Genomic DNA, 27,649 nt, shown 5'->3' with positions numbered 1-27,649 from the left:
GGTGTTGACTATTTAAAATCTTGAAATCACTTCAAATAATTCTATTTCCAAAAATAGGGATAATTTTAGGTACTATAAAGAATCATAATTGTATGGAACTGCTATCATTTAACTGCATCTCTCCTTTTAATGAGAAATAAGTGCAATAAAACTGTATTAATTCAGACTCTATTCTTTGGCAATTTTTGATAGTTCAATTGCCAAGGTGGCAGACATTTTCAGTTGTTCCTATGATATTTCTTAAAAGAGCAGACTTCTCAGGTGTGTAGAAAGATCCACCCATGTGTGGATAGTTGATGTGATAATTACAAAGAATTCCCGTCTATTAATTACAGAATATCTGGCAGTACAGTGATATATTTGGCAACACCCTGTCAACTATTAATTCAAATTAAGTAATTTTAAAAAAGAATAAATGTAAGTGAAGCTTTTATTAAATCTAATGGCTTTATTCTTAAATAAATTTAACCAATTACTGGGTTTTTCTTTGTATTCAGAGTTAGTGAGTCTACAGATGTCATCCATTGGTGGGGGATGTGATTGAAGAGACTGGCGCCTGCTCATTGGGCCTCTCCAGATTGCACACAGCTGACACCTACCCTTTTTTTTAACATCTTTATTGGAGTATGATTGCTTTACCATGGTGTGTTAGTTTCTGCTGTGTAACAAAGTGAATCAGCTATACATATACATATATCGCCATATCTCCTCCCTCTTGCATCTCCCTCCCACCCTCCCTATCCCACTTGGTCACAAAGCACGGAGCTGATCTCCCTGTGCCATGCGACTGCTTCCCACTAGTTATCTATTTTACATTTGGTAGTGTATATATGTCCATGTCACTCTCTCACTTTATCTCAGCTTACCCGTCCCCCTCCCTGTTTCCTCAAGTCCATTCTCTACATCTGCGTCTTTATTCCTGTCCTGCCCCTAGGTTCTTCAGAACCACTTTTTTTTTTTTTAGATTCCATATATCTGTGTTAGCATACGGTATTTGTTTTTCTCTTCCTCACTTACTTCACTCTGTATGACAGACTCTAGGTCCATCCATCTCACTACAAATAACTCAATTTTGTTTCTTTTTATGGCTGAGTAATATTCCATTGTATATATGTGCCACATCTTCTTTATCCATTCATCTGTAGATGGACACTTAGGTTGGTTCCATGTCCTGGCTATTGTAAATAGAGCTGCAATGAACATTGTGGTACAGGACTCTATTTGAATTATGGTTTTCTCAGGGTATATGCCCAGCAGTGGGATTACTGGGTTGTATGGTAGTCCTATTTTTAGTTTTTTAAGGAACCTCCATACTGTTCTCCACAGTGGCTGTATCAATTTACATTCCCACCAACAGTGCAAGAGGATTCCCTTTTCTCCACACCCTCTCCAGCATTTATTGTTTGTAGATTTTTTGATGATGGCCATTCTGACTGGTGTGAGGTGATACCTCATGGTAGTTTTGATTTGCATTTCTCTAATGATTAGTGATGTTGAGCATCCTTTCATGTGTTTGTTGGCAATCTGTATATCTTCTTTGGAGAAATGTCTATTTAGGTCTTCTGCCCATTTTTGGATTGGGTTGTTTGTTTTTTTGATATTGAGCTGCATGAGCTGCTTGTAAATTTTGGAGATTAATCCTTTGTCAGTTGCTTCATTTGCAAATATTTTCTCCCATTCTGAGGGTTGTCTTTTCGTCTTGTTTATGTTTTCCTTTGCTGTGACACCTACCCTTTTCTTATGGCTCTAATTGCCAGTAATTCTAAGGAAGGCTCATTTACATGAAGAATGTGTCTACTTTCTCTGGATTGATCCTCACCACAGCTAGAGTTACGGTGGGCATTACTATCCCTTAAGTGACTTACCCACATCACACAACTAGAAGGGGCAGTATTAATACTTTCACCCGTTTCCTCTGTCTCCATCTCTCCATACTCCATCACAATGTCTTTCAAATAATAGTGACTTAGGTTCACAAAGGAGTATATATTTGTTACCTCATTTGCTTAACAAAAAGTCACCCCCTTGAGCTGTAATAAGTGGATCTGCCTGTTGCTTTTCTTTTCTAGAGATCCCTAGCGATATGCCATTCCTCCCACCTCCTTCAACTTCCACGGTGCTTTAAATTCACATGTAAAAGTCATTCTGGAAATATCTGACATTGTGCTACAGTATGATCAGGCAGTAGTTTTTCTGTCCACTCTGCCTTTACTTGGCAGCCCTCAGCTTGCTCTACCTATATGCCCAGGGCTAGACATTAGCAAATTAGTGACCAGAGGCTTCTTTTGTCCTAGCCTCTCCCATCTCTGCCCTCCTCTTTCTCATTGGAGCCCTGTCCTTAGCCCTTCTCATCACTCTCTGTGAAAACTTGTTCTTCAGAAAGAATCACTCATTTTAAAGCATAAATCACTATAGACAAATACATATCGAGCCTTCTTGCTTTCAGCGAATTTGTGTTTTAATAGGATATAAGAAATATTTAGCCCAGGAAATTACTCTCTAATGGTAGAATTAAATTTTTGTGAGCAGTTGAGGATACTTTTTGAAGCTAGGATATTCTTATTGGCATCTTTGAAGTTACACATGTAAGTGGTTCCCCACTTCACCCACATGGAAAGTCAGTCTTATTCATGTCCTGCTGTGACTGCCCTCCCTTACAGAAGAAAAAGCTGGGAAGAGTATTGCTTGCCTGTGAGTAGAATGACTGCTTCCTGAGATCCAGGTATATTGGTTCTGTCTCATCATTTAATGTTCAAGTGGCACTTGCTGGTGAAAGTTCAGACAGAATGTTTGCAGCAAATCCAAGTCTCATAGTCATAAAGAAGTAAAGGCTTGCACTGTGGGCCTTTAACTTGTTTTTTAAAAAATCAGTCAACAAATATCGATTAACACTTCAGGTGTCTCCTCAAAGACTTTTTGACCATTTGGATTCCATTTTCTTTGTCTATTAGTGTGTCATGGAGCAGTGTGCTGTGTAAGTAGCAGAGTCTGTGACACCTTTTAGTCCTTTTTGTGGAGGGACGTCCGTGTGGATGGTGTATAATCTCACCCATTTAGAAAGGCTGTGGTCTCTAAGGTGTAGTGGTCAAGAGCTTGGGCTCTAGAGCCAGATGCCCTGGGCTTCATCTTGGCTTTGGTTTGTACTGGCTGTGTGATTTGGAGCAAATCACTTAATCTCTAAACCTCACTTTCCCCATCTGCACAATGGGGATAATGTTAGTGCCTGCCTGCGGGGTAGTGGCTGTGATTAAGACTAAGTGATGGATTTAAAGAATTTAGCACTGTGCCTGGCACCTATTAAATAGTAAATAATGGCTAACTATCATTATTTTCCTTTTCACTCAGTGGTCCAGATTTTCGCTGGGTCTCCCTTATGTTTATTTCTGGAACACAGGGAATTGTACAAAAGCTTCTATAGGACTCTTAAATTAGAGTCTCTATAGAGACTTTTAAATCAGACTGCCTTACAGTTTTTGGAATTCAATTATTACAAGAAGGGCTGCAAAGAAAGCAAACTTTAATCCTAGTTTTTTGCCTGCCTTTCAGGCCATGTCTTTATTCTGTTCTTCAATATACCTTCTTCAACAAATAGATTGATAGAGTGTTACCTGTGCTTTCATCTCATGGCGTGGAGAACACACAGGAATCACTTCAGATTGTCTTGCAGCTTGTCTCATATAATTCAAGTCTTGAAATGATTATCTGGACATGTGCATTCTAGGAACTGTTGGAAGAGAGAAATATCACCAGCAGATACTTTCAGACTTTTTTCCTCAGTCTTGGATTCCCATGAAAGTTACAGAGGGGTGGTAAATCTACAGTTTAATCACTTGGGGTTCGTTAAGGCCCACCTGATTTTATTTGGGCTCTGGTCAGGTAAGCTAGTATGCATGTTCATAGCCAATTAAAATGCCCCTAGAATGGCCATCCTTATTTTTAAGTCACCAGATAAAGCAGTCTCTCAAACAGCTTCAGCAAGGCATTCCACAAATGCTTGACTTCATACTTCTCTGCACTATGATAAATAAATACAATTTTGATTTTATCTCAGAGTAATTAATCTAAATTTCTCCTTCTGGGGTGTAAAGTAGAATAATGTTCTATAGCTCTTTGAACATTAGATTGGAAAGATAATGCCCTAAATATTTTGCTTAATTAAATCCAAAAGAGGTGGTACAAACTTTTCATGATTAACTGAAACATGCATATTTTGACTGATGCATATTTATATGATATTATCATATGAAAATGTATTATGTTACATAAACTGTTCACTTTGGGAATGTGATATAATGCTGTAAGCATTTTGCATTTGTTGCTGCATTGTTCATTATGAAAAATACACAGGCTAGTAATGGCTGTAAGGAAAGATCTGTTACGTGAATTTTCTTTGAGGCAATCTCATCTCTAATGGCCGGGACCTTTTGCCTAAATATAAGAAATCAGGTTTTTCCCTAGTTTGAAGAAATATTTTTTAAATAAAAAAGTTTTGAAAGCAGATAAGGTTCAGAAAGCTAAAGGGCTGGGCCCTTTATTTTGCTAATATAAAGCATGCACACGATTCCTGGGTTTCAGATTAAAAAAAAAAAAAGATGCGGTTGTTGAAATGAACCTATCCCCTTGGCTTTAAGCACTTAAGAAGAGCTCACTTTTCTAGCGGTGCAGTCATATCGTTTAAGATGGGGCACCATCTCATGTCTGGTGGCAGAATTTTGAGCTAAGTTTTAGCTAACAAAATTAACTTTAATAATCACAGTTCTTTCTTAATTTCTTAAATATATTAATAAAAATGACTTTTATAAGACTAGAATATCTGAGCTATCTGAAAATGTTTTCTTGAACTTTTGGAACGATCCCTTTATCAGATGCTTCTTTGGAGCATTAGCTATTGATAGCAGTTTGGTGACAGAAAAGGAGGTATCTGATGGAAGTTTTCTAAAGGGTTTGCCTTTATGAAACAGAATTTTATGAAAAAAGGATGGGGATACTGAATTATTTAACAAGGCAGATCCTAACCACCATCCTAAGAGTTTTCCAACTGCCAGATACAAAAGTACGCAATTTCTTTTGTCTCATCTTCCCGTTTTGTTACTTTGTAGTACAAATGATTTATAAAAATAACCTGCTTTAAAATTCTACTTTTTGTTTATTTGTTATCTCTGTTGTAAGAAACTATCCTTGCCTCCCCTAAAAAAAAGACAAGTAGGTCTGTGTGGTGATGATGGAGTAAAGCGGGAGAAAGACCCGTGAGTGGCCTTTTTGCGCGAGGCATCATTCCTTCAGGCCAGGCCAGAGCTCAGGCCCGCTGCCCAGTCTTCTTATAGCTTTGCTCTCCACCCTCTGTCATCTCAGTTTTAGTCTATGATAGTTAAAGATCTAGGACTAAAACACTTAACATTTTTTTTCCCCCAAAGCAGACTATTGAAAGGAAGAAACCGAAAGGGGAAACCTAATGCATGTTCTAAAGTGGATCCTTGGGAAGTGGGGTCTCCTCGTTGAATTCTGTGGCCAAATAATTTCCCCCATAAAATCTTTTTTTCCTTACAGATTTCACCAGAATCAAGCTTATTGCCAACGGATCATTTGTGAGAGTTCTGCTGTATCATATTCTTTTTCAGGAATTTAAGATTTTAAAGCAGCTAATGGATTGGGAAAATAGAAACTATTAGTGCTAGTTAGTTTAGTAATGATAGATGATTATTTTCTAAATGTAGTCTTTCTAATTTAATTTTTAAAACTCCTCCATACTCTAAGGTAAATTATAGAGTCTTGTTAATTTTTCATACCATGTAAAATGTCTGTATGTAGACAGATGCCATATTAGAAATCATACAAAATATAAATAAATCTTTTTTTTGAATAGAATAAATTATTAAACACAGTCATTGTATGACATTTGAATTCATGTTATGACTCCATTTAAAGAAAGTTATTTTATCAAAAATGTTTGATTAACATCAAAGGTTGCCTTTTACACTGTCTCATTTGATAATTAACAATAAATTACAACATGTAATTTGTGAAATAAAAATGATCATTAAAATGACAACACTTATTCCATTAAGGTAAATAAAATGCTTTACATAGTTCTGAGTAATGACACTCAGGGGGAAAAAATGCCGTTATCACTGCACTACAAATTAGTTTGCTTCTAATTTTGCAGGCTGATGACCGCACTGCCTCAAACCAAATCTTTTCCCTGGAAATGGAATGATTGCATGACAGACTCTATGAACCATGAATATGTCAACAACTCATGGACCAGGCCTTGCTTAGCAATTAGTCTTTGGGGGATTTTATTCAGAAATCAGACAACAGTATACCAGAGCTTATTGGGGATTTTATGATTACCAGTCATGTCTGGAGCATGAGTCTGGGTCAGTACAAAAAAAATTGATAAAGGAGGAAGAGATGCACCTAATAGTGGCAATCAGTCATACACACACACACACACACACACACACACACACACACACACACAGTCAATGGGGAAGACTGAGAAAACGTAAGATATAGTGAAAGCCCCTAGGAGGCAGCAAGAAAATATTTCTTAGACTTCTACTTGTAGTCTCTCCTACAGTCACTCCCTGTAAAGAGACCACTGTTTCCCAGATTTCAGTCATTTGAATATCACCATCACATTTTTGTTACAGCGTCTTACCACCTGCACTATGATTTCCTCAATATATTTTATTAACTGACTCACTTTAAAAGCCTTTCTTTGTTTTAAGCAGTAGTATTTGTGATATCCTGGGCTTGTTGTGCTAGTAAAATTTGTTTTCTTCTCTTACAAAGGAAAAGAAATACAGTAGTTTAAATATTGAAAATATCTGCATACCACCTAACATTATTCTGAGCATTCCCATGACATGGGTGGCAGGTGCTACAGGAGCTACAAGGACCACCAGTCTGGCTGAGAATGATCTGGGCAGATGTGTGACCTCAGGCCTCATGGCTGACACCCCCATTACCATTCCTCCATCCAGGGACCACGAACCATATCACATGGAGGGGAATTTAAATCAGGCCTGCGCCTCCCCGAGGACAGCAGTGTGGGAAGGCTGTATCACAGCAGACTGTTGTGTGAGCCAGGATGGTGCCTTTTCATCGTGAGAAGATGGCCACTCACATCTTTCCTTTCTTTGAGTAACAGTATCACTCGGGAACCATTATATTGCAGGAGTAAACAACACCCCCTTTCATGTAACAGTAATAGGGAACAGGTCAAGATTGAGCCTGGCTCCTGACTGTCCAAGTTCACATGAGGGCATCACATTTGTAGGTTAGCACTGGGCAACCCACCCAGTGTGAATCTTGTAGCCTGTCAGCAGTACCTTTGAAGAAATGGGTCTCTTTACAAGCTTCATTAGTACTGAGCCTGGTTTAACCAGGCAGAATAAGCATTTGTACCAGGATACCAAGTGCAAGGAATCCTCATGGCTCTGCAGTCATGCTCTGGTTTTTAAATAAATGATGTCTTTTGGAAACTTAGGAGACAACCAAAAAAAAAAAAGAAAGAAAAGAAAAAGAAAAAAGCACTGAGTCTTCCCACCAAGAGCTGGCTATCTACTAGGTCAGAAAGTGGTGAGGTACTGAAATTAAGAACAGACCTCAAGTAGCTCTGTGAGGTTCAGGGTGTGTCTAAGTTTGAAGGGATGTTTGCTTCTGATATGAACATTTTTCTTATACTTTTATTATAGAAGATGATGTGTCAAATGTACAAATAATGTGTGCCTGGTGCCAGAAAGTGGGAATCAAGCGCTATTCCCTGAGTATGGGAAGTGAGGTGAAAAGCTTCTGCAGCGAGAAGTGCTTTGCGGCCTGCCGACGAGCCTACTTCAAGAGAAATAAGGTAAGAGCACCGTAGAGAGAGGCGGCCCACTCAGGCCTCACCACCCTGTGCGCATGCGCCTCTTAGCTTCTAGCCGAAATCACTGCGCACCCCGTACTTTTATTCTTTCTGTTTTGTCTGTTCTCTTTCTCTGTCATGCTTAACCTTCTGGAATAAGGAACCCTCTTCTAATGTGTAACCTGCCCTTCAGTTTCTCTTGTCTTGGTGTTTGAATTCTGAGAGGGTGAATGAATCTGATGAGGACATGGTGGTCGCAGCTGGTATCCTAAGTTACAGTGTCTCTCCAGCAGTACAGTACTAGACTAGGGTCCATGAAAGATAAGTGGTAGAGATTTCTTATCAAGGCTGAGAAACTAGCCACAGAAGCATGGCCAGAAAGCTTTAGTCCACTCAGTTTTATACTTGTTCCCATTGCGAATATTGCTTTAGCTCTTTCCAAAATCTGATCCACAAATTCTAATCAAGAAAAATGTCAAGTCTTTCTTGACACCTTACATTAAAGTTGATTGATATTGAGAAAAGATGAAATAATGAATACATGAACCAACCTGGCTCACACAGCCAAGCGTTTGTGAGAATCATGGTGGATGAACACAGGAACAGCCATAGTTATGGTTTGTTTGTTTTGTTTTATTTGTTTTAAGACATCTCAGATATAAAAATGTCCTTTTAGAATAGCATTAGCCACCATTGATGGGAAATGGAATGCATGATGTCTTTGCAATCAACACACACATACACACACAGCTAATTTCTTAATCTTTTAAGAACCGCTATTGCATTTTGCCACCAATTACTGAAATAAATTGCTAGTTCTTGATTATTTTCCATTGATCTGTAAATTTTCCTTAATTCATAAAATCATCCACATTTTGCTAAGCATTTCCATAATATAAGATCAAAATCTGTCCTTCTTTGAAGCAAACAATTGCTACTTTTTTAAAGTCTTATTTGTAATCCTGAAATGCTAATTTTGTGCTCACTGCATTGCAAGAAGCACTGTTGCAGCAAATTATCTACTGCAAATTTGGGTCACATTATTCTGCCAAAAAACATAATGCCGAAAGAATTAGGCTGCAGAATTCAGCGGGGTGGAATTTTAGGAGCAGTCTCTAAGAATTAGGCTCATAATCTTCACTGGAACAGGGAGGCAAGTAAGGAAATTGTCTGGAATTCTTTTGGGACAGTCAACAGTTCACTTTCCCTTGGGAGGGGCCGGTGAAGCTTCAGAGGAGGGTAGTTAGAGCAACGCATGGGAGACACGTTTTGTTTTAATATAGGGGGATTAGAATGATCTCTGAGACCCTGGGGCTCCCGTTTTTAATGCTGAGCACTGGGGTAACAATCACAAGAGTGGACCCAGTGCTTTCATCTTCAAAGCCTTACTTACCACAACAAAATACTTTGCATTCCATCCCAGAAGATGGCTATAGAACAGGGGTTTTTGTTTCTTTATGATTCTGAAGGGTTATGTGTCTGAATCTTGATGGACTGCCTGTAGTGAATAAAATCAAGCAAGATGAATTTGTCACAATCCCTGTGATACATGTTACACTTTGCATAGTGATCCAACTTTTTAAGCCTTTGATGAAAGGCACCTGATTCAATTTGAAAAAGCAGTTCATAATAATATATATGTATAATATATATCATATATACAATGTGTACACATTTGTAATTATAAAGTTTAAGGTCAAACTGAGTTTAAACTTCCACAGCATACAGTTTTGAAAAATAGATAACTGGGAGCCAAGATAGGAATTAGTATTTGGAATACTTATAGTAGGTAAAGTCAGCAAGGGGAGAAAGACCATTACTTTTCACTTCCTGCAAGGAGTTATTGGGGTAGTTCTTTGAACATCCTGCAAAACCTGGGAGTCGCAGTGGCTTGAAGTTTAGCCAGTGACTTTGAGAGCTGATCCCAGCAGCCCATTAGTGTACATACAATACCTGTCTTCTCTGCAATCTTCATGCTTATTTATGTATTCCAAAGCTCTGCCACACTAGACATTCTCGTTTTTCAGATAGAGAAATAAACTGGTCACATCGCTTGCTGGATTCTTTTTTTTTTTTTAATTTTAAGAGTGTTATCTCTGCAACAATATCCTATTGTATTACAATAAACATGTACAGCTGCTGCATTTCTGTTAACTGATAGGATTTTGTGGTCATTTCATTTAGGGCTTGGGTTTCCTAATGGATTGTATTAGATACCAGTCTCCATCCTGCCATTTCTAAGAACTGCTGTAATAAGCCCCAGGGTGTTCCCCACTGAAGACAATAGCAAATAGCTACTTCTGTTCTTGTATCATTTGACAAAGTCTTTAGTCCTCATTATTAAAACTGTGGACTTTCTTAATCTTAGAAAGAGGGCAGAATTCTTCCCATCCCTACCTAAAAGATTTTCTGGCTAAATTCTACAATTTTAAATAATGAGAACCGGATGGAAAACAGTGAATAATGTGTATGCAGAACAGAATTTTGCCTTAGGTATAATGTAGAATCTAAAAAAAACATGTAAAATTAACTATGCTGTAAATTATGCTTTATAATGACAGCCCGCTTCTTGGTGGATAGCATGCTGGGATCTAAAAATGGTCTCTAAGTTGAACCCAAATCGCATGCATAACTTTACAAAGAAAAATCCTAGTAGAAAAGGTAGCTAATTAGGAGCAGTATTCAGCTGACCTCTGTTTTGTGTCTGAGCAACACCTGCATTTGTGAATGTAATTTGGACAGCTGTGCCTGTGCTTCCCCTGCTATCCTCGTCACAAATGCTCGGGGATAGAGGCAGGAACTGCTTTTCTGCTAAAAACAAGGACAAAAATAGCCCAGCTCTCAAAATGAAGGCCCACTGAAAACTGGCTCTTTAAATTTCATTTGCTTCTCAAACCTTTTTCCAGAGGTCTCTGTGTTTGTTTGATGGAATAGGTTAAGAATGTCACATCCCTCTCTCCTAAACCCTGGTGCTGTGAAGTAAGGTGGGATGGACTGAAGCCAAGTTAACCCTTTATGCCATATAGGTTATATCTTTAAACCAATTTAAAATTTAATTCGAAGAGTAGTTTGGATTACTGTAAGTATGTACGCTTTCTTCAGAATATTTCTGCTAGAACTGTGAGTCACAGCTGTCTTCATTTAAGGAACCTAACTACTAGCGTACACAATTCAGGATGTTGGCTCTAAGAAGTGTACAGTATTAATTCATAATCATATTTCGTAGAATCCTTATCCCCATCAGGTCCAATTGCTGACTCAAAAGTGTTTGAAACAACGGGTAAGAAAAATACTTTTGTAGTCTATGGCATCAGCCGAACAATGGGATGTCAGTCTCATTACTTAATGCACTGGAGACTTTTCAGGGACCTAATAGCTCATTCTCTTCCCAGCCCCTTCTTGAGGCCACAAGTAGAGAAGAACTTGAGAACATTTCTAACCTAGTGATTTGCCTAGGAGTTGGAAAGTTGTGGACTCCTTAGTGGTTTTGCAAGAGATGCTGAAGTGTTTAGTCCAACTAATGCCGGTTTTACTCTGCACAATAACAGACACAAAAATATTTTTTCCTAAGGGAGTGATGCCTTGTAACCATTATCCCACTTAAAACAAGAGTAACAAACAAGGTCACAAATAGTAGTCATTTCCAAATATCCTGTGTTTGATCTTTTTCCTTCTGCACAGGAAATATCCTGTTGTCTAAACTGATGGCCACAAATCAAGCAAGAAATCAAAATTCAAGACAGGTGTCCAACGCAGGCAATGTAAAGAATGATTGTTTTCTTTCCTTGTTCAGATACCAAATTTATAGTGTTCTTTGTGGGTTAGTGGCATCGATACTTTAATAATAGACACAAATTCCTAACAGTACCAAAGTTTGCTTACTCGTTCTAGTTTTTCCATAACTTGAAACAAGAATAGATGGAAATACTTCTTCAATATCACAGTGTTGCTGTTCCTCCACAGACTATAGGGGAAAGAAACCTATGTAGATAATAGATAAGGATGAATTAAAAATAAAAAGATTATATAGATAGGAACAACATTTGCAGATGATATCATTAAGATCTAACAATCATGATAATAATAACAAATGTTCAACGAGGGGAATATCGTCTAATAAGCATTTCCTTTACTTTCAAACTATATCCCTGGATACACAGCATGTATCATCATATTATTTGGAGTTACATTTTATTTAGACTATTGGTCTTTTTATTAAACTTGAATATATCCTGGGGAAGATTCTCAGTTTCAAACTTCATTACAGAACCTACTAGTGCAAAAGAAATGTGTAACAAGTGCCTTGTTAATCTTGTGATTAACCTGTCTACTTTTTTTCCTTTAAACACCTGCAAGATTTAATTTGCAAAATGGCTATCATTCATGAAGGTTTAGGGAAGGACATTAAATTACTTGTAATTAATGTCCCCTGACTGCCTGAAGCTCAAGCCACAGACTTGCTTTTGCCAGTTGTTTGCAAATATTCTTGATTGACAGGAATGCTTAGGGAGCACTGGATTTCTTCCTGTGGATTCACCGTGATTTTATGGGGTGCCAGTGAGCCTGTTGGGTCTGTCTACCTTCACCCTGCCCTGGGGGATGATTGCTTTGCTTCTGCAGTGTCTGTGCTGCAAGCCTGCCCACTGCCTGCACATAGCATGGCCTCTGCCTTTAATCTGCAGGCCAGTGGCTGAGTTAGTTCCCTTTTGGTTGCAGCAAACAGGGGTGTCCTCTGGAAGCTTTGGGGAAAGAACAACAAACCCACCTGTTTTCTTGTTCTCTCATATTTTGAAATATGGGATGGAATGTTGATGAGCTGCTGCAAATGAGAACCTATGAAAAAAGCACCAGCAGAGGGGAGGGACGGTGTTAGTCCTTTGAAACAAATTCAGGGTGGGGGGTAGAACAGGAGAATTCTGGCCAGAGAAATAAGATGCAGGTCAGGGTAAAGTGATGCCTGGGCTCTTGAAGAAAGGCAGAAAGTGTCCCAGGACAGAGCTTCTGCAGGCCAGGTGGGACACAATGCCCTAGGAAGCCATCGATCAGAAGCCTGGGGGAGAGGCATGTGATCTTGTGTTTACCAGAACACTTGACCACCACTTGGGAAACACTGGTCTAATGAATTCCCAGAACACAAACAGAATGGGGCAAGCGAGTTTGTACTGAAAGAAAGGAATAGCAGCCACGTCTAGTTTTGAATGGGCTACATTTGGGGAGGTTGTGGGGGAAACAGAGAAATAAGTTTAATCTGTTACCCAGAATAGATGTCAACTTCTGAGTAACACTAGATATTTTAGATTAAATGTGAAGAGATGATTAAAACTCCAAATAGCTTCAAGCCCCAATACTATTTCTTTCCAATGAGCAGAAGGAAGAGGGAGTGCTTTTCATAGATCTGAATCTGGTCACCTGGAGAGCAATACACAGGGCTATTGACATAGATGCTTGAATGTTAATTTCGGTCAGTCTCTGGCCATCCCGGTGATAGCTCCTGCTATACACTTAAAGCAAGTTTTTCTCATCTGAACTGCCAGTAATTATCCAATCCATCTCAAAGGCACGCTCCCTTTTAACATTAAGCACAGTGTCAGATTGCATCAGCCACATTGTGCTCTGTGACTGGGCTGCAGAGTGATGAATGTGCTTGCTTCCAGTTCATAGTCTGGTGTCTGTTTGGGTAGTGGGCAGTTCAGGGAAACAGGTGATCAGGAAGGGATCTAGTTATCTGGGACCTGCATTCTCCTTATTGATCCAGTCATTGTCTTGCCGACTTTCTCACCTTGCTGCTAACAGTGTTCAGGTTTATCTGAAGAATGAGCTTTTAAAGAATTATCTAACGGGTCGTTTTCATGTGCTTCTCCAGTCATAAGCTACGTGCAGCACAGAGTCTCTTTGTGCCTGATTTTAAAAGGAAGGTGTCATGAGACCTTACTAGTAATGACTAGAGGGGAGAGGAGTTTCTAAGAGTGCTTAGTGCACTGTCTAGATAAACCAAGAGAGATGATTGTGCATTTTCGTGGGATTGTAGTTATGCTCTGTTAATTCAAATGCTTTGTTAAAAATGTTAACTGTCTAAAAAAGTGCATGCATAAGACAGGCCAGGTGGCTTGCTATGAGATATTTTAAGATAGTAGCTTGAGTCCAGAATTTCTCTCATATACTTTTTCAATGTCTGGTCATAAAACCTAGTACACCCAAGAGGGCCATATGCAGGAGATGCAAACTATAGGCACGCTCGTGTTTATTTTTATTTCTCCCCCATCTCAGTACCTCTGGATAGCTTTTGTACACATAAGCAAAAGTGTGAGCAAGTGCAATTCTTTGTTCCTTGGGCTCTTTGCTCTTTGTTCTTATTATCACAGATTAGGAAAGAATAAAGAAAATCTTGCTACAGAAGGCCACTTAATTTCTGCCCCAGCTGCTCAGACTGAGAATGGGAAATTCCCTAAGTTACAATCCACTCATAGGGTGGCCGTGCACACAGCGGAATCTACTGTCTCCTGACAGACTGCCTTTGGAGGTTACAAAGCCAGTCTGTTGCATTCTCTGTAAACACAGGCTGTGGGCCAGAGCGGGGCACTACTACAAGCTCTAGAAGGCAGATCAATGGTTTAATGAATCCATAAAAGATGCTTGAACTCTGTGCAATTTACTGAGCACTCTAGTTAAATGAAACTCCTGTAGTCTTTAACAAAGATAGAGATAATCAACGGCTGGAGATAGAAGCCAGTGTCCAGTAATCACAACCTCCCAGAATTTGTGTTGTTGTCTCATTGCTAACAGAGGGTTAGTCAGGTCCAGCCTTTGGAGCGCACCACATCTATATTGATATTTTCTGAATGTTTGAGCTGAATTTGGCCCAGAGATGACATAAGTGTAGTAGCGTTACTTCTGTGAGAACTATTTGTAAAAACTATGGAATATTAATTAAATTAACATTTTCTTAAGGCAGTGAGATTAAGCTTAAGAATGGTGAGCTTGACATGTGTTGTCTTTGTAAGGCATCCTGATGATGAAAAGTAAATAGGTGAATAAAATTCTTTCTTGATTAAGTCCTTAAAATGTCAAATTGCATAGTGTTAAAAGAGCCCTGATTAATCCTTCTGTGGTAAAATATTCCTCATTAGTTTGCTATGGTTAAGGGTTAACCTCTCCTATTATAAATTCAGATATTAATATATTTTCTGCTTAACTCATCTTCTAATAGAAGAAAATACAGTTAGTAGATATATATTTTTTACTTCCAAATGTGCCTTGGAAACATTACACTGATTTATGAGAGAGCTTTGGAAGCATGTAGAAAAATTCCTTCATAAATATGTTGAAATGTATTTAAAAGTATTTAACCACTTTTGACTGTGGAAAAACAACTGCCTTGACTTTGAAATTATTATTTTTTTCCACAGAGATAGTAGAATTTATGACATAAATGAAAGACTTTGCATCCAATTTTTGTCACACAAACTTAAACTGAGTGTTTCACTTTCTTAACTAGCTGATTAGTATCAAGAGAGCAGGCTTCTACCCCAATAAGTATATTTTGGGGGTTCAGTGTGGAATAGGAGTTTTGAGGTATGATGACTGCTAGTCTGCTTCACAGGCCTCTGCCAAACATTCCGTGATAAAGTGGTGATTTCTATATGGATCCAATAAATGATGTGTTATCTTGTATTCCGTTCTGATAGAATGACTTCATATTACTTAAAATATGGCGAGCAGTTCTGTGACTGCACATCCAACTCTTTATAAGAAGAGCCTTTGAAGGCCCTGACCCTTTCTGTGGTCATTTGTAGGATTGTATGTGTCATAAGTTGGAGCAATTTAAGTTGTTGGTTTTAAAGGATTTAGAGATACAGAGACCCAGGAGTAGGTGAGATAAAGCTGGGCAAGTAGCTAAAGACAAGGGGGATTTGTCCAACCAGAGATGAGTGCCTCTGTGCTGCTCTTTTGTTTGTTTTTAAGAGAGAGAGAAAAAAAAAACCTTGTTACTTATTCATCCATTCATTCTTAGAAAATAAAGTGAAAAGATATATTAAGCTCTTATAATGTGCTAGGTACTGTTTTAGGTTTGGTGGACACATCCTTGAACAAGAGAAAAATCCCTGCCTTAAAGGGACTTGCATTCCATTCTCTAAGGAAGATGGATAATATACAGGTTAAAAATATGTATACATCTAACACAATTTCAGGTAGTGATAAATGCTATGAAGAAAAAGCAGGGTGAGGGGATGGCTAGTGACGAGGTGCTGTTTTGTATCTGATGGTCACAGAAGTTATCTTTGAGGAGGTGATGTGTGGGTAGGGACAGAATGAAGTGAGGGAGCTAGTCAAGTGAAGAGCTTGTAGCAGAGGGTTCCAGAGAGGAGGGGGAGCAAGTGAAAGGCAGAGGTCCTCAGGCAGGAACAGGCTGGGCATTTTTGAGCAGCAGCAAGAAGGTCAGAGTGTCTGGAGTTGAATGACCAAGGTGGTTAGGGGCCAGATCATGCAGGCTGGAGAGGTAATAGTTCGGATTTCATTCTAAGTGTGACGGCAGCTATTCGGAGGTGTTGAGTAGGGTACATGACATGACCTGATTTTTGTTGTTGATTGGATCTCTGTCATAATACGTTTAAGATCCTGGATGGAAAGGGGATTTGGAGAGTAAGAAAGGCAACAGCATTCCCATCAAAGTTGGGTGTGTCTGGCAATAGAAAACTAAAAATATCATATTCACTGAATTATTCATTGGTAGTTATGAAACATTTCCCAGTAGCAAAAGTATGTTGAACCAATTTAGGTTTCTTTTTCTTTCTTTCTTTCTTTCTTTTGGCAAACTGTGGGAAGAAATGAACGGAGGACGGACGTTGCTGGTTAAATGTTCTGACACAGCAGTTTTCTTTCTGTAGGGTTGACAGGGCTTGCTTCCAACCTAGTGGGGAGGTTTAGGCCTCAGGAGGCAAGCTCAAGCTCCATGCAGAACCCAACTCTTGCTCTGGGAGACCTATAGCATATGCTGGTCTTCTCAAGCTCTACCCCTCAAAGTAGCATGAGGCAAAGGAGATGGTAACTTTGAAGGGGCCATCTTTGGATTAAATCACTCTAAAGTTTATTTTATTCTAAGAGTAGACCTAATTTGGTGATTGTGTACTTTTAGGGTGTATCAGGATTTTTAACGCAAATAACAGAAGATCCAACTCAAACTGATTTAATCAATGAAACGCATCTTTTATCTGATGAAACTGTGGAGTCCTAAGCTACAGTATGCTTCAGGGTAGGTTGGTCCTGCAGTGCAGTGATCTTATCATGGTCTTATTTCTTCCCATCTCTGTATTCTTCTGTATAGAGTGTTGGCCATATTATAATGCAAGCTCCCCAGAGGCCATGGGATGGCTGCTAGCAGCAATCAGGGCTATATGCCTCCTTGTTCACATCCAATAGAAGACAGAGTGCCTGTGCCCTAGCATTCCGAGCAGGAGTCTTGAAATTCACACTCATTGTCTGTGCTTAGATCACATGCTCATGCCTGAATTTGGCATATGACCAGGGCAATGGATGTTTGAATTAGCCTGAGCCAATCAGGGCTTCCTTCTGACCTTGGAGTTGGGCTCATTTTCCTCTAAAGCCCATGGGAAGCTGCATGGGGGAAGAGAAGCTACCAGAATGAAAATCTGGAAAGTGTTTAAACAAGGAAGAGGTCAGAGTGATGGCTGACGGTAGGTACCAGCAAATGCCCACTAGAGAGGAGAGGTGATCTCATGAGGTTGAATTCTTTACACAGTGAATGTGTCATGCCCATCGACTTTTGTCATGTGGAAGGACTTTGAAACCCATGTGTGGATTGAAAGATAAAAACGTGGTTAACATTCATCATAGGGCCCTTAGATGAACTACCTCTTCTACCCAGGACCAGCTGCTTTGACAAACCCGATAATTAGAATGTTGGTTTTAGTGCCAGGACCAAAGTGCTGACTCTTTCTATTCTTTTTGGAGTCTATAGAACATGAGATTGCACAGAGCTAAGACAAAGGGATTGTAGTTAGCTGTTAGATATACTCATTTAGGAAGAGGAACAAGGGTGCAGTTAGAACAGCAGATAACCCAGCATGTAGTTTCATCAGTGTAAGTGGCTTGGGAGATGTTGGCCAAGGACCATATTGGATGTGGGGGAGGCAGATGCCTGGGACTAGATGGGTGATGGGATGAGGCTACTGTTCGCCATCAAGAGTTAGCCTGCTCGCCCACATTTAAGGCACTTTCTATGTGGCTGAAAACTGTGTCTGCTAAACAGAAGGGAAAGGAGAGTGTTCAAACAAATTGTGGTTTAGTCTGAGGCTGAATACATCAAGTTCAGGTGGCCAAAAGAGCAGAGACCTTGGAGGCTGCAGCTTTCACAGGAATTAATTAATTAATTCAACAAATATTTGTCAAGCAGCTACTATGTGCCAGACACTGCGCTAGTCATTGGAACTATAGTGGCAAAAAACAACAACAAAAAAACTCCTGGTTCCTGCCCTCACGAAGCTTACACTCCAGTGGGGGACAGCTATTTATTTAAATAATAACACAGATGTGAAATTGCCACTGTGGCAATTGCTGTGATGGTGTGGGCACAGTGCTGTGAGGGCCTCTTATAGGGAGATTTGACTAATCAGGAGATCTGAAAGCTTCCCTGAGGAAGTGGTGCTTGAACTGAAATCTGAGAGATGAAGGTGTGTTAAGTAGGGGAAGAGGGGAAGGAAGAGCTTATTGGGCTGAGAACACAGCAACATGATTTCCAATCCTGGCCCTGATTTGCTCCTTCTTTGCTCATTTCAAGTTCTTTGGGAAGGGATGGAATTTTACCTGCAAACAAGAAAAGAATGGAACAAATGAACATTCCCTAGAACCATAATCTCACTTATCCAATTGCCTGTGTGTCCATTTAGTCATTCATTCATTCTTTCATTCATTCTACCGACCTTTGGAGATTCGTTGCTTGCCTGCTAGCCTCTGCCTTCCTTGACTCTTCACTCAACTTCATAATTACAGAGTTAGCACGTTAGTACTAATTCATTGCAGGGAGTAAACTGACAGCTTGTAACTCCTGGAGGTAAAAGCATTTTGTAAACAAATAATAATAATAAAAATAATGATAACAGTAAGAACCCAAGTGTTTTTAGTTATCAAATGTATCAGAAAAGCAACAGTGACCACAGAGAAAAGATTGGGTAAAAATGCCCTGATTTGAGAGAGAGAAATAGTGTCATTATCGTCTGACAGATGTTGTTAGATGGTTGAAAATAAATGGGGTAAACTCCTTTAAGATGGAAAGATTTCCCCCCAAGCCCCCACGATGCTGAGTGTGGACAGAGATGTGGTTTTGTTATAGAAAGAAACTATAGAGCTATGTTAATATTAATGTGAGGGCAGACAGGAAGTTTGGGTGATGATAAACTCCACCAAAGAGGAATGCTTATTGACACTCTGGTCCCCAGGCCAGACAACTGTGATAAAATGGAAACAGAGCAGCACGTCTTCTGGCATGCGAACAGAGGGCGCTTCTCACGGCACACTGGTGTGGCGGGAAGGGAGGAATCTCTGCCCTTTCTTTGGATTCTTTGTTTCAGCCTGGTATTTCATTGAGTGCCTAGGATCAGAATGACAAAGTCATAGGCATGTGGTGATAAATAAAAAGGCAGGTAAGTAAATCAGATTGAATATTCCTGGGTTTTAACTGGGTGATATGGACATGGCTATTCTAAATGAAAGGGGTCTCCATCGCTCTTCAGGATGCCAGATGGAGGAGATGACCCTTATCAAGCTTAACCATACCTGCACCTGCCTCAGATGACTGTGAATGGAAACCACAGTACAGTTCAGCTGGAGTCAGTGCCCCCCTTTCCAGTTCCAGTAACTTCTGAAAACTACGTATAGTGACAGTCATTTCCAAAAGAGGCTGATTTTAAAACTGTGATGAAAATGGCTAACAGCAGGCTGAAGGTTAAAGTAAAAAACTTAAAAACCATAAAATCTGCCTGGAGGCTATTTAAGCAAACTGTTTTCGAGGCACAGATGGTTCATATACCTCTGAGCCAAAAACAAAAAAGTAAAAAAAGGGACAGTAAAGCTGGCGTGATTAAGCAGACAAGTATGAAAGTTTTATTAGTACTAAAAAGGCATCCTTTAGAAAAGTGAAAAATCTGTCTCCAGAAACTCAGAAGACATGTTAAAGACCAGTGGGGAATGGAGAGGGCAAAAAGATGACATTTCAAAAAGCAACCAGAGATGGTGAAAACACACAGTGTGTTTATGTACCTTGGGTATCAGAAACTGTGCTCTAAGGAGATCAGAAAGCAGTGAGAGAGAAAGACATAGTATGTGGAGAGTTGGGCTTCCCTGTCCTATATTTTTGATGCAAAACAGTTTTCATAGGGATTCGCTGCAACTGAAATGGTGATTTGAATCTCCAAGAATCTCCAAGAAAAATCAGCTGAAGCAAATTTGAGAAGCTTAAGTGCCGTGAATCAGAAGGTCCAAAGCACATGAAGGAAATAAATTACGATGTTACTGTTATTAAAAATTGTAAGCATACCTGAGAACTGCGAAATCACTGGCTGGGAGGGACTTCAGCCTTTTTTGAGGGTACCCATGATGCTTAAGGATGCAATCCTCCAAGTGTATTGCTCTGCGCCTGCAGTGCAGGGGCGTACACGTATACATACACAGAAAATTCCTGGACTTTAGATGGGTGAGCTTCTGTTATCATAATTTTGAGAGAAGTCAGACTCTGAAGAATCACAAAACAATACAGAGTTTGTAGGGTCACCATTTGAGAAGCCTCCTCTGAGGAAAAAGATAGTACTTGTGTCTTGAGTTAACGTTCAATATAAACCTAACTAAAAATGGCCAAATACGGCCTTGCAAAAAGTAAGGTAGATTTGGATTTTCAAAAATCCAAGTAATTCACTTAGAGTTTGGCTGACTCCCTGTGAAGGGACCCTTGAGGAAAATAAATAACTGAAGGCAAGGAATAAAGCCTTGCCTTGGATTAAGAACCTAGGTAAGGAACGGATGCTATGCCTCAGAGTACAGTTAAATTAATAGCATACCATCCCAGGGGGTTATTATTAAGAGTAGTGTCACTTAATATACTGATTGCTTATTTGGAAGTAGATGTCAGGAAGGAGGAGAATTTTGTTATTTTCTCTAAGTTGCTTTCATTTGAAAAACCACAGAGGAATATCTCCCCTCTCCCCCTGCCCCCACTACCCCCAAAACCCCCTGCTCTGCAAATATATAAATATAATGAGCTAACCTGACATCAGATGCAGTTCCATTCACTGAGCTGCCAGCTAGCATAAGGAAGCAAAAAGTTTCAATCTCCATACTCCCTGATATGGGCTGTCTCTCAGCATCTCCGGAGAGGGGAACTTGGTCCTGTGTGAAGGGGGCTCAATTTTGTTCCTTACCTAGACTTAAAAAAACAAAACCAAAAACAAAAAACAAAAAACTTTGAAATGTTTGACTGCCTTAAAGACAATTTTTTAAAGTGGACAAAAGTACATCAGGCTATATGCTGATAATCAAACTTTGTCCCATCTTCCCAGGAAATGTGAAGTTCATTCTTCTTTAACCTGATTTTTATGAAAGGTTAATGCTGAACTTTAAAAGAGTTGACATAGAGGATTAAATATATTTTCATTAGACTCCAGGCTATACAAATATGAGACACAAGAGCCTGAAAAGGTATTCTGTTGAGGACAAAAGAACCAATAATAAAACTAAGAATTAGTACCGATAAATGTGATGAAAGTGTACCCTGCCTCTTAACACTCAGAGGTAACCTTTGCAGTTGGCCACCATGGAGAGAGACTGGGTCAAACTTCGTGGCAGATGGTTTAATACATGGTGCATATATTAATCCACCGAGGCAGCCCTGGAAATGCAAGCAGGTTGTTAATGATCGTGTATAGCAGTTGTGAGCTGCCTCTGCTCTTGCAGTAAGGTATTCAGATGTCATGCTTCAGGGTTCAAGTTGATGAGTTTCTAGGGTGGGAAAACATCTCCCCCTTTGTATTGCACTGCACAGCTGATGAGGCGTGCTCCGGGGAAGGGGTGATTTAGACTATGTCAGGTGAATGGAAGGAAGAGAAGGTAGACTCACATCCCAGGTCCATGATTTAGTTTGACTTCTTACTTCTGGTTAAAGTGGTACCACTGAGAGTACATAGAGTATAAGGAATGTGTGAATCAAATGTAAGGCAGTGGACATCACTGCTGTAAATCTAGTGAAGCTTTGAACCTGATTAGCGAGTCAACACTGATTTAAAAAAAAAAGAATCCCCAGTCTTATAGCCTGTTAGCACCAGAGAGAGCCCCGTACCAAAGATATAATTTTCATTTTCCTGTATCCTGAATTGTTTAATAAGTAAAAAAAGAATATTGGCTTCCCAAATTCCAGAGCATTAAAGTTGACGTAAAGAGTAAATTAAAAACAGATAAACTCCAGAGAATTAATTATGAAGAGGCATACTCCCAAGGCCAGGGGCGGAGCTCATAGAAATTATTTGTATTTATTGAAGCTTAAGTCAAGACAGCCAGAATTAAATAGAAATTTGGGAAGAGTTGCATGAAAAGTTTAGATGCCTTATCGTGTTTCATTTAGGGCATTGTTTTGTATTAAATGTGATGAGAGAAGAAAATTAAAGTGCCCCAAAGTAAACAGAGGTGAGATTAACATTTCCATTCCCCACAAGCAGAAGTCCCCGCCTCGTTCAAGCCCTTTTGCTCACTTCCTTTACATTATGAATGCAGCCATTTGTCACTTAGCAAATATCAGTGAAATTTAATTCTTTATAACTATGAAATTCAGCTCTGGATAAGGAGATGTTTGACACCCCAGGACCTGAATACTTGGTCAGGGGCTGATAATGGTGATGTGGACCTCAGTTTCTTTCTCCCTATGTATGTAGGGAGATAGGAAGACGTATTAAATAAAACCTATATCAAAGTGATTATTACAGTTTTCCTCCGTCGTGTGTACTCTCCAGGCATATCCGGGGCCTGGTAGCCACCATCGTGTTGCTCTACACCAGCTGTGCAGGGCATGAGAAATGGGGAGATGAGCCTCACTCACTCCTGGTTAGCCCCGCACCCATGGGGCTCCTCCTCTCCACACCTGGAAGGCCCAGCTTCCTCCTAGTGGCGACAGGAAGAAAGTTGGTTGCTTCCATCTTGGTCGTGGGTCCTGAAATAACTCCCTCTGTCACTCAGCCCCTTCCCAGGGGCTGCTGCCAGCAAGACCAGGAACAGTGGGGCCCAGCACTCTTGGCTTGGGCCACAATACCAGCCTAGGTTGCGGAAGTAAAAGGCCGGAAAGAAGCTCAGGGATTTGGGTACAGATCGTGTCTGTGCAGCCAGTGAATGAACTAGCAGCTCAGTTAGCTTCTCCGAGGCTGGACCTGTCTCAGGGCTGGGTGCCATGGAACACAGAAATCTGAGACGTGGTTTCTGCTCAGAAGAATGTCTGCCTGAGTGTGTGCGTTTTCCTGTGCTTGCGTGGAAATTGACTTCAAGCCGCACGTTTATTCCCTTACCCGTTTATGCGGTGTCCACAGCAGGCTGGGCATTGCTTCGTGGCTGGGGAGACAAAGACAAATAAGGAGAGGTCTCTGCCTCTAAGACTCTCGTAGTAGAGTAGGTGAGACTGAGAAGTAAACAGATGATGTGGTGTGAGGTGGGCTGGAACAGATGTGGGTAAGAAGAACGGGGGACCAGACGGTGACTTCTCCAGCCCAGGGGCCAGGCTGTGGGCACAAGTGAGCACACGTGAGGATGGAGACCAAAATGTAAATTCAGGAAATGGTATGGCTAGGAACAAAGCTAAGGATGGTGAGGCAGGAAAGAAGGATCTGAGTCAGGAATGAGTGTTCCACATGCCGCACATTAAAAAACAACTGTATAACCCTTACTGTAATTCCCACATTATGTTTTAACACTTTAAAACATTACAGACTTTATAGGAATACTAGACATCATTTGGTCCTTGGGTTGTATTATGAAGATTCTTCTGCAGGAGATAAAGGAAGCAGCAAAGGAGACAATAGACAGACAGGGCTCATGACAGGCATGTGAAGAGTTGCATGCTTATCTGCATACTTCCTGGACTGTTCAAAATGAAAGTGCTATTAGAAGGCTTCTTCAACATCCTCCTTGTACAGAGGAGAAAACTGTGGCCCTGAGTTGGTGAAGGGCAGATACCCCAGATTCTGCAACTAGGATGAGGTCTCGGATGGCAGCCACAAGAGGAGAGTTGCATTGGCAGTTGTCTGAAGAGCAGTGGAAACTGCTCTTCTTTCTGATTAGAATATCAATATTAGTAAGTGCACATATAAACTTTATGAAAGGGCTTAGTATGCTATTTTTCAAACTTTTATTTACCATGAACCTGTGGTAAGAAGTAAATTTCGCTTTGTAATTTAGTATGCCACCCCCCAACACACACACACACACACAAACTCATACCGTATTCATAGTATCTAAGTCACTTTGATGCTGGCGTTTCTTGATTTTACCAGAAAGTGTCATCAGGAGGTTTTCCCACAATTATGTCACAATGGCAACCTGGCTGACAACAATCGTTAAGATGCAGCACAATTTCAGAAGTACTAAAATGTGAAAAAAGGTTCAAGCTTTAGAATACACAAAACACGGCATATCTATTTAAAACTGAAACAAAAGTTTCATGAAACAGTACTTACTTTTCTATGTGATATACTCTGATATTTTCTGTTTTGTTCTATTCTGTCTCATTAAAAAGTTGCTGGTTGGGACTCATGAATGGACTGAGAACCCAGCTTGAAAATAGATGAATAGATAGATTTGTATTAAATGTAATTATTATGGCAGGGTAGGGAGGGGACCCTTCAAGGTCTCACCATTGGATTCTCCTTGACCTTAACTCTACAATTTTACCAGGTTAAATTGAGGTATTTCTGTCAGCTATTCTAAGCTTTCCTTGTGGACTCTCTTAACGGAGTCCTGTTTATCCCTTAAAATGGCCCACGGCTGCCCCATTTATAATTTGTTTTTAAGTATGCATTTGTCCTGATGGAGAACTGGGGGTGATGGGTATACTGATCAGACAGTAAAAGGGAATGCTCACATTTAAAATGTGCTATGTTGGGCTTCCCTGGTGGCGCAGTGGTTGAGGGTCCGCCTGCCGATTCAGGGGACATGGGTTCGTGCCCCGGAACGGGAAGATCCCGCATGCCGCGGAGCGGCTGGGCCCGTGACCCATGGCCGCTGAGCCGGAGCCTGTGCTCCGCAACAGGAGAGGCCACAACAGTGAGAGGCCCGCGTACCGCCAAAAAAAAAAAAAAAAAAAAAAAGTGCTATGTCAAGCTCCTGTATCAGGAGAAAATGAAGTAAAAGAAGGCAGAGGTGACTTTGGGGTGGATGAAAACCAGACAGGGAGGAGGGGCCAGAGAAGGGACGTGAAGGAGGAACAGCCTCCCAAGCAGCTTCCACTGTAGTTCTGAGCCTTGGGCCAAAGGTGATGGGGGGACAGATTGTTGCCATGTTTGGCCCGGTCTTCTCATCACAATCAACGAGACAGTGGCCAGGCCTGTTCCACAGAGCTGCGCTGCGCATCACGGTGTGAGGCTCATCCTTTACAAGGTCTGGCAACGTCCGGGGAATTGTTTGGGAGGACAGCTTGGCTGCCAAGGAAAGAGAGTGGTTGAATCTATTTTATAGTAGGCTGATAAAGAAATGACAGCTAAGACTTCCCCGTTTAAATAATTTGATACCCACAGCCAGATCAGAGGCAGGGTGAGGGCAGAGTGGGGCACAAACCTGTATAGAAAACTGTCTGGGGCAGGGGTCCTTAACCTCTTGTTCGAATTATGGCCTTCTTGGATAATTCAAGAAAACATCAAAGGGGACCTTTTCTCTAAGAAATAAACATGCACACAGAATTTTACAGATAATTTCGTAGGTTCGTGGACTTTCTGACATTCATCTGTGGACCTCTTGAATCCAGGTTTAGAGTCCTGACTAAGGGTTATTGGAGGTGGGGGAAGTTGGCGCCGCATCTGCTCTTCTAAAAACTAGAGTTCTTCCCTTAAACCAGAGATAGAAGACAAAAGGTTTTCTGACCTGTGCAGCCTGGAACAGAGGTTTGGAACAGGTGGAGGAGAGCCATATAAATCAACAGCATTAGGGACAGTACAAGCAGGCTCGGGGTTGACTGGCACTGCTTGATGTCTCCAGGCAGATCTTTAGAATAAGCGTCCAATGATAAATAATAACTTCTGCCTTAGTGCCAGAGATGATGCTCCTTCCGTAGGCCTTGAGAATCAAACGACACAAATTTTCACCAATTTGTCCGATACTTAGAGCAGACAGATACTTCTCAAAGTGGATGTCATTAAAGTCACAAAAACTGGTGATGTTACGGACGGATTCTTCCATTTGTATTGCAGAGACATAACAGATGTGGGGAAGCGCCCAGTCTTAGCAAGATGTTGGATTAAATAACGCTTGCTGCCTAGATGTCCTGTCAGTTGCATTATAATACTTAACAGAACTCCTTGTCACTTTTTAAAGGAATTTAACTGTCAGCCCATTTAATGTCCGTCCCTAATGTGAAATTTTTAGATGAAGCCAGTTTAGCTTAATTTACCAAGACATCCCTTCATGTTTGGGGGAGGAAAAGCAGGGCTGGAGTCCATTGGAGCCGCCCCTTTGCAGAAGTCTGGAGCACACATGACACAGAATGGCTTCTGTGGGTCACTGTGGCATTTGTTAGGGAAAAGCAATGCCGTCCTGCTGCTGCCTCCCACTCCCTCTCTGGAAAAAAGTATCATTCATGGCGCGTTCGTACAGACACGGGAATGATCTCAGGAAGCAAGCACTGACCATTCTCTCTTCAGGGGTGGGGGTTGGGGTGGGAGTAACTGTAGTTCTGAGAGCCTGCCTGGGACTGGAGACGGAAGGGCTTGGTCAAGTCCAGCAGCTTTGTGCTGCAGTTAGTCGTCTCACCTTTTTTTTTTAACCCCCTTCTGAGGGAAATCTGTGATGACATTTTTTTTCTCTGCACAGGTGCTAGAATGCATTGCCCAAATACAAACATATCCCACTTCATGAGAGAATTTGGAAGTCATTTTCCTTCCATCTGTCTAAAGTAGACTGTGCTCTAAAACTGGCCACGCACCCACCCATTCTCCCACGCACCTTCTCGGTGACAAGGAGATGGCATTGTAAGAGCAGGAAAAAAAAGAAGAGATAAATCCCGAAAGGCATTTAAAAGGATGGCTGATTAGGGCAGCTATGAATAACACATGATCGCTCCTGGGGCTGCATATCATGCCCGGAAGAGTAGCCTTAATTTTCCTTCTCTCCTCTTTCCCGTTCCAGTGTCCCTTTATTGACAGATACCTTTCTCCATCTCATTTCCAAATCCTTGCCGAACCTGAGCATTGTTTGATCACAGGTCATTTTCCTATGTCCACAGTGAGTTCTCGCCACGTAGGTAGGTAGGCAATGCTCTTTTAGAAAAGGGAGGCAGCGCCTGGTTCCAGGGGACGCTGCAGCTGTACGCTCTCCGCAGCCAGACAATCAGAGGCCCAGCGGGGCACCTTCCGAGCGCAGCTGCACAGACAGCTCTCCTTGCAAGCTCTCCGAGGCACTGGGCCCTACATGCGGATTCCAAGCTACATTGAACACAATTGCCCATCAGCACTTAGGAAGCAGTTACCACAGAAACCCAGCAGAGACCAATTAGTCACATGATTAAATTAATTAAAATAACCCAGGGCATCTGCCATCTTGCCTCTTTCT

The 27,649-nt window shown here is 40.8% G+C and overlaps 1 protein-coding gene across 2 annotated transcripts in view; it reads left to right on the top strand.

Annotated features, from left to right (window-relative positions):
- Positions 1-27,649, top strand: part of SOBP (sine oculis binding protein homolog) — a 158,178-nt gene that overhangs the window by 34,814 nt on the left and 95,715 nt on the right. For both annotated transcript variants that reach the window (XM_060030145.1, XM_060030144.1), the window contains exon 4: positions 7,701-7,852. In XM_060030145.1, coding sequence (XP_059886128.1) covers positions 7,701-7,852 — 152 coding nt within the window. The remainder of the gene's footprint in view (positions 1-7,700; positions 7,853-27,649) is intronic.

The sequence above is a fragment of the Delphinus delphis genome, chromosome 14 (assembly GCF_949987515.2).
Source record: "Delphinus delphis chromosome 14, mDelDel1.2, whole genome shotgun sequence".
In the NCBI taxonomy this organism is placed as follows: Eukaryota; Metazoa; Chordata; class Mammalia; order Artiodactyla; family Delphinidae; genus Delphinus; species Delphinus delphis.
The sequence above is the reverse complement of the archived record's forward strand: the minus strand, read 5'-3'. Positions and strand labels throughout refer to the sequence as shown.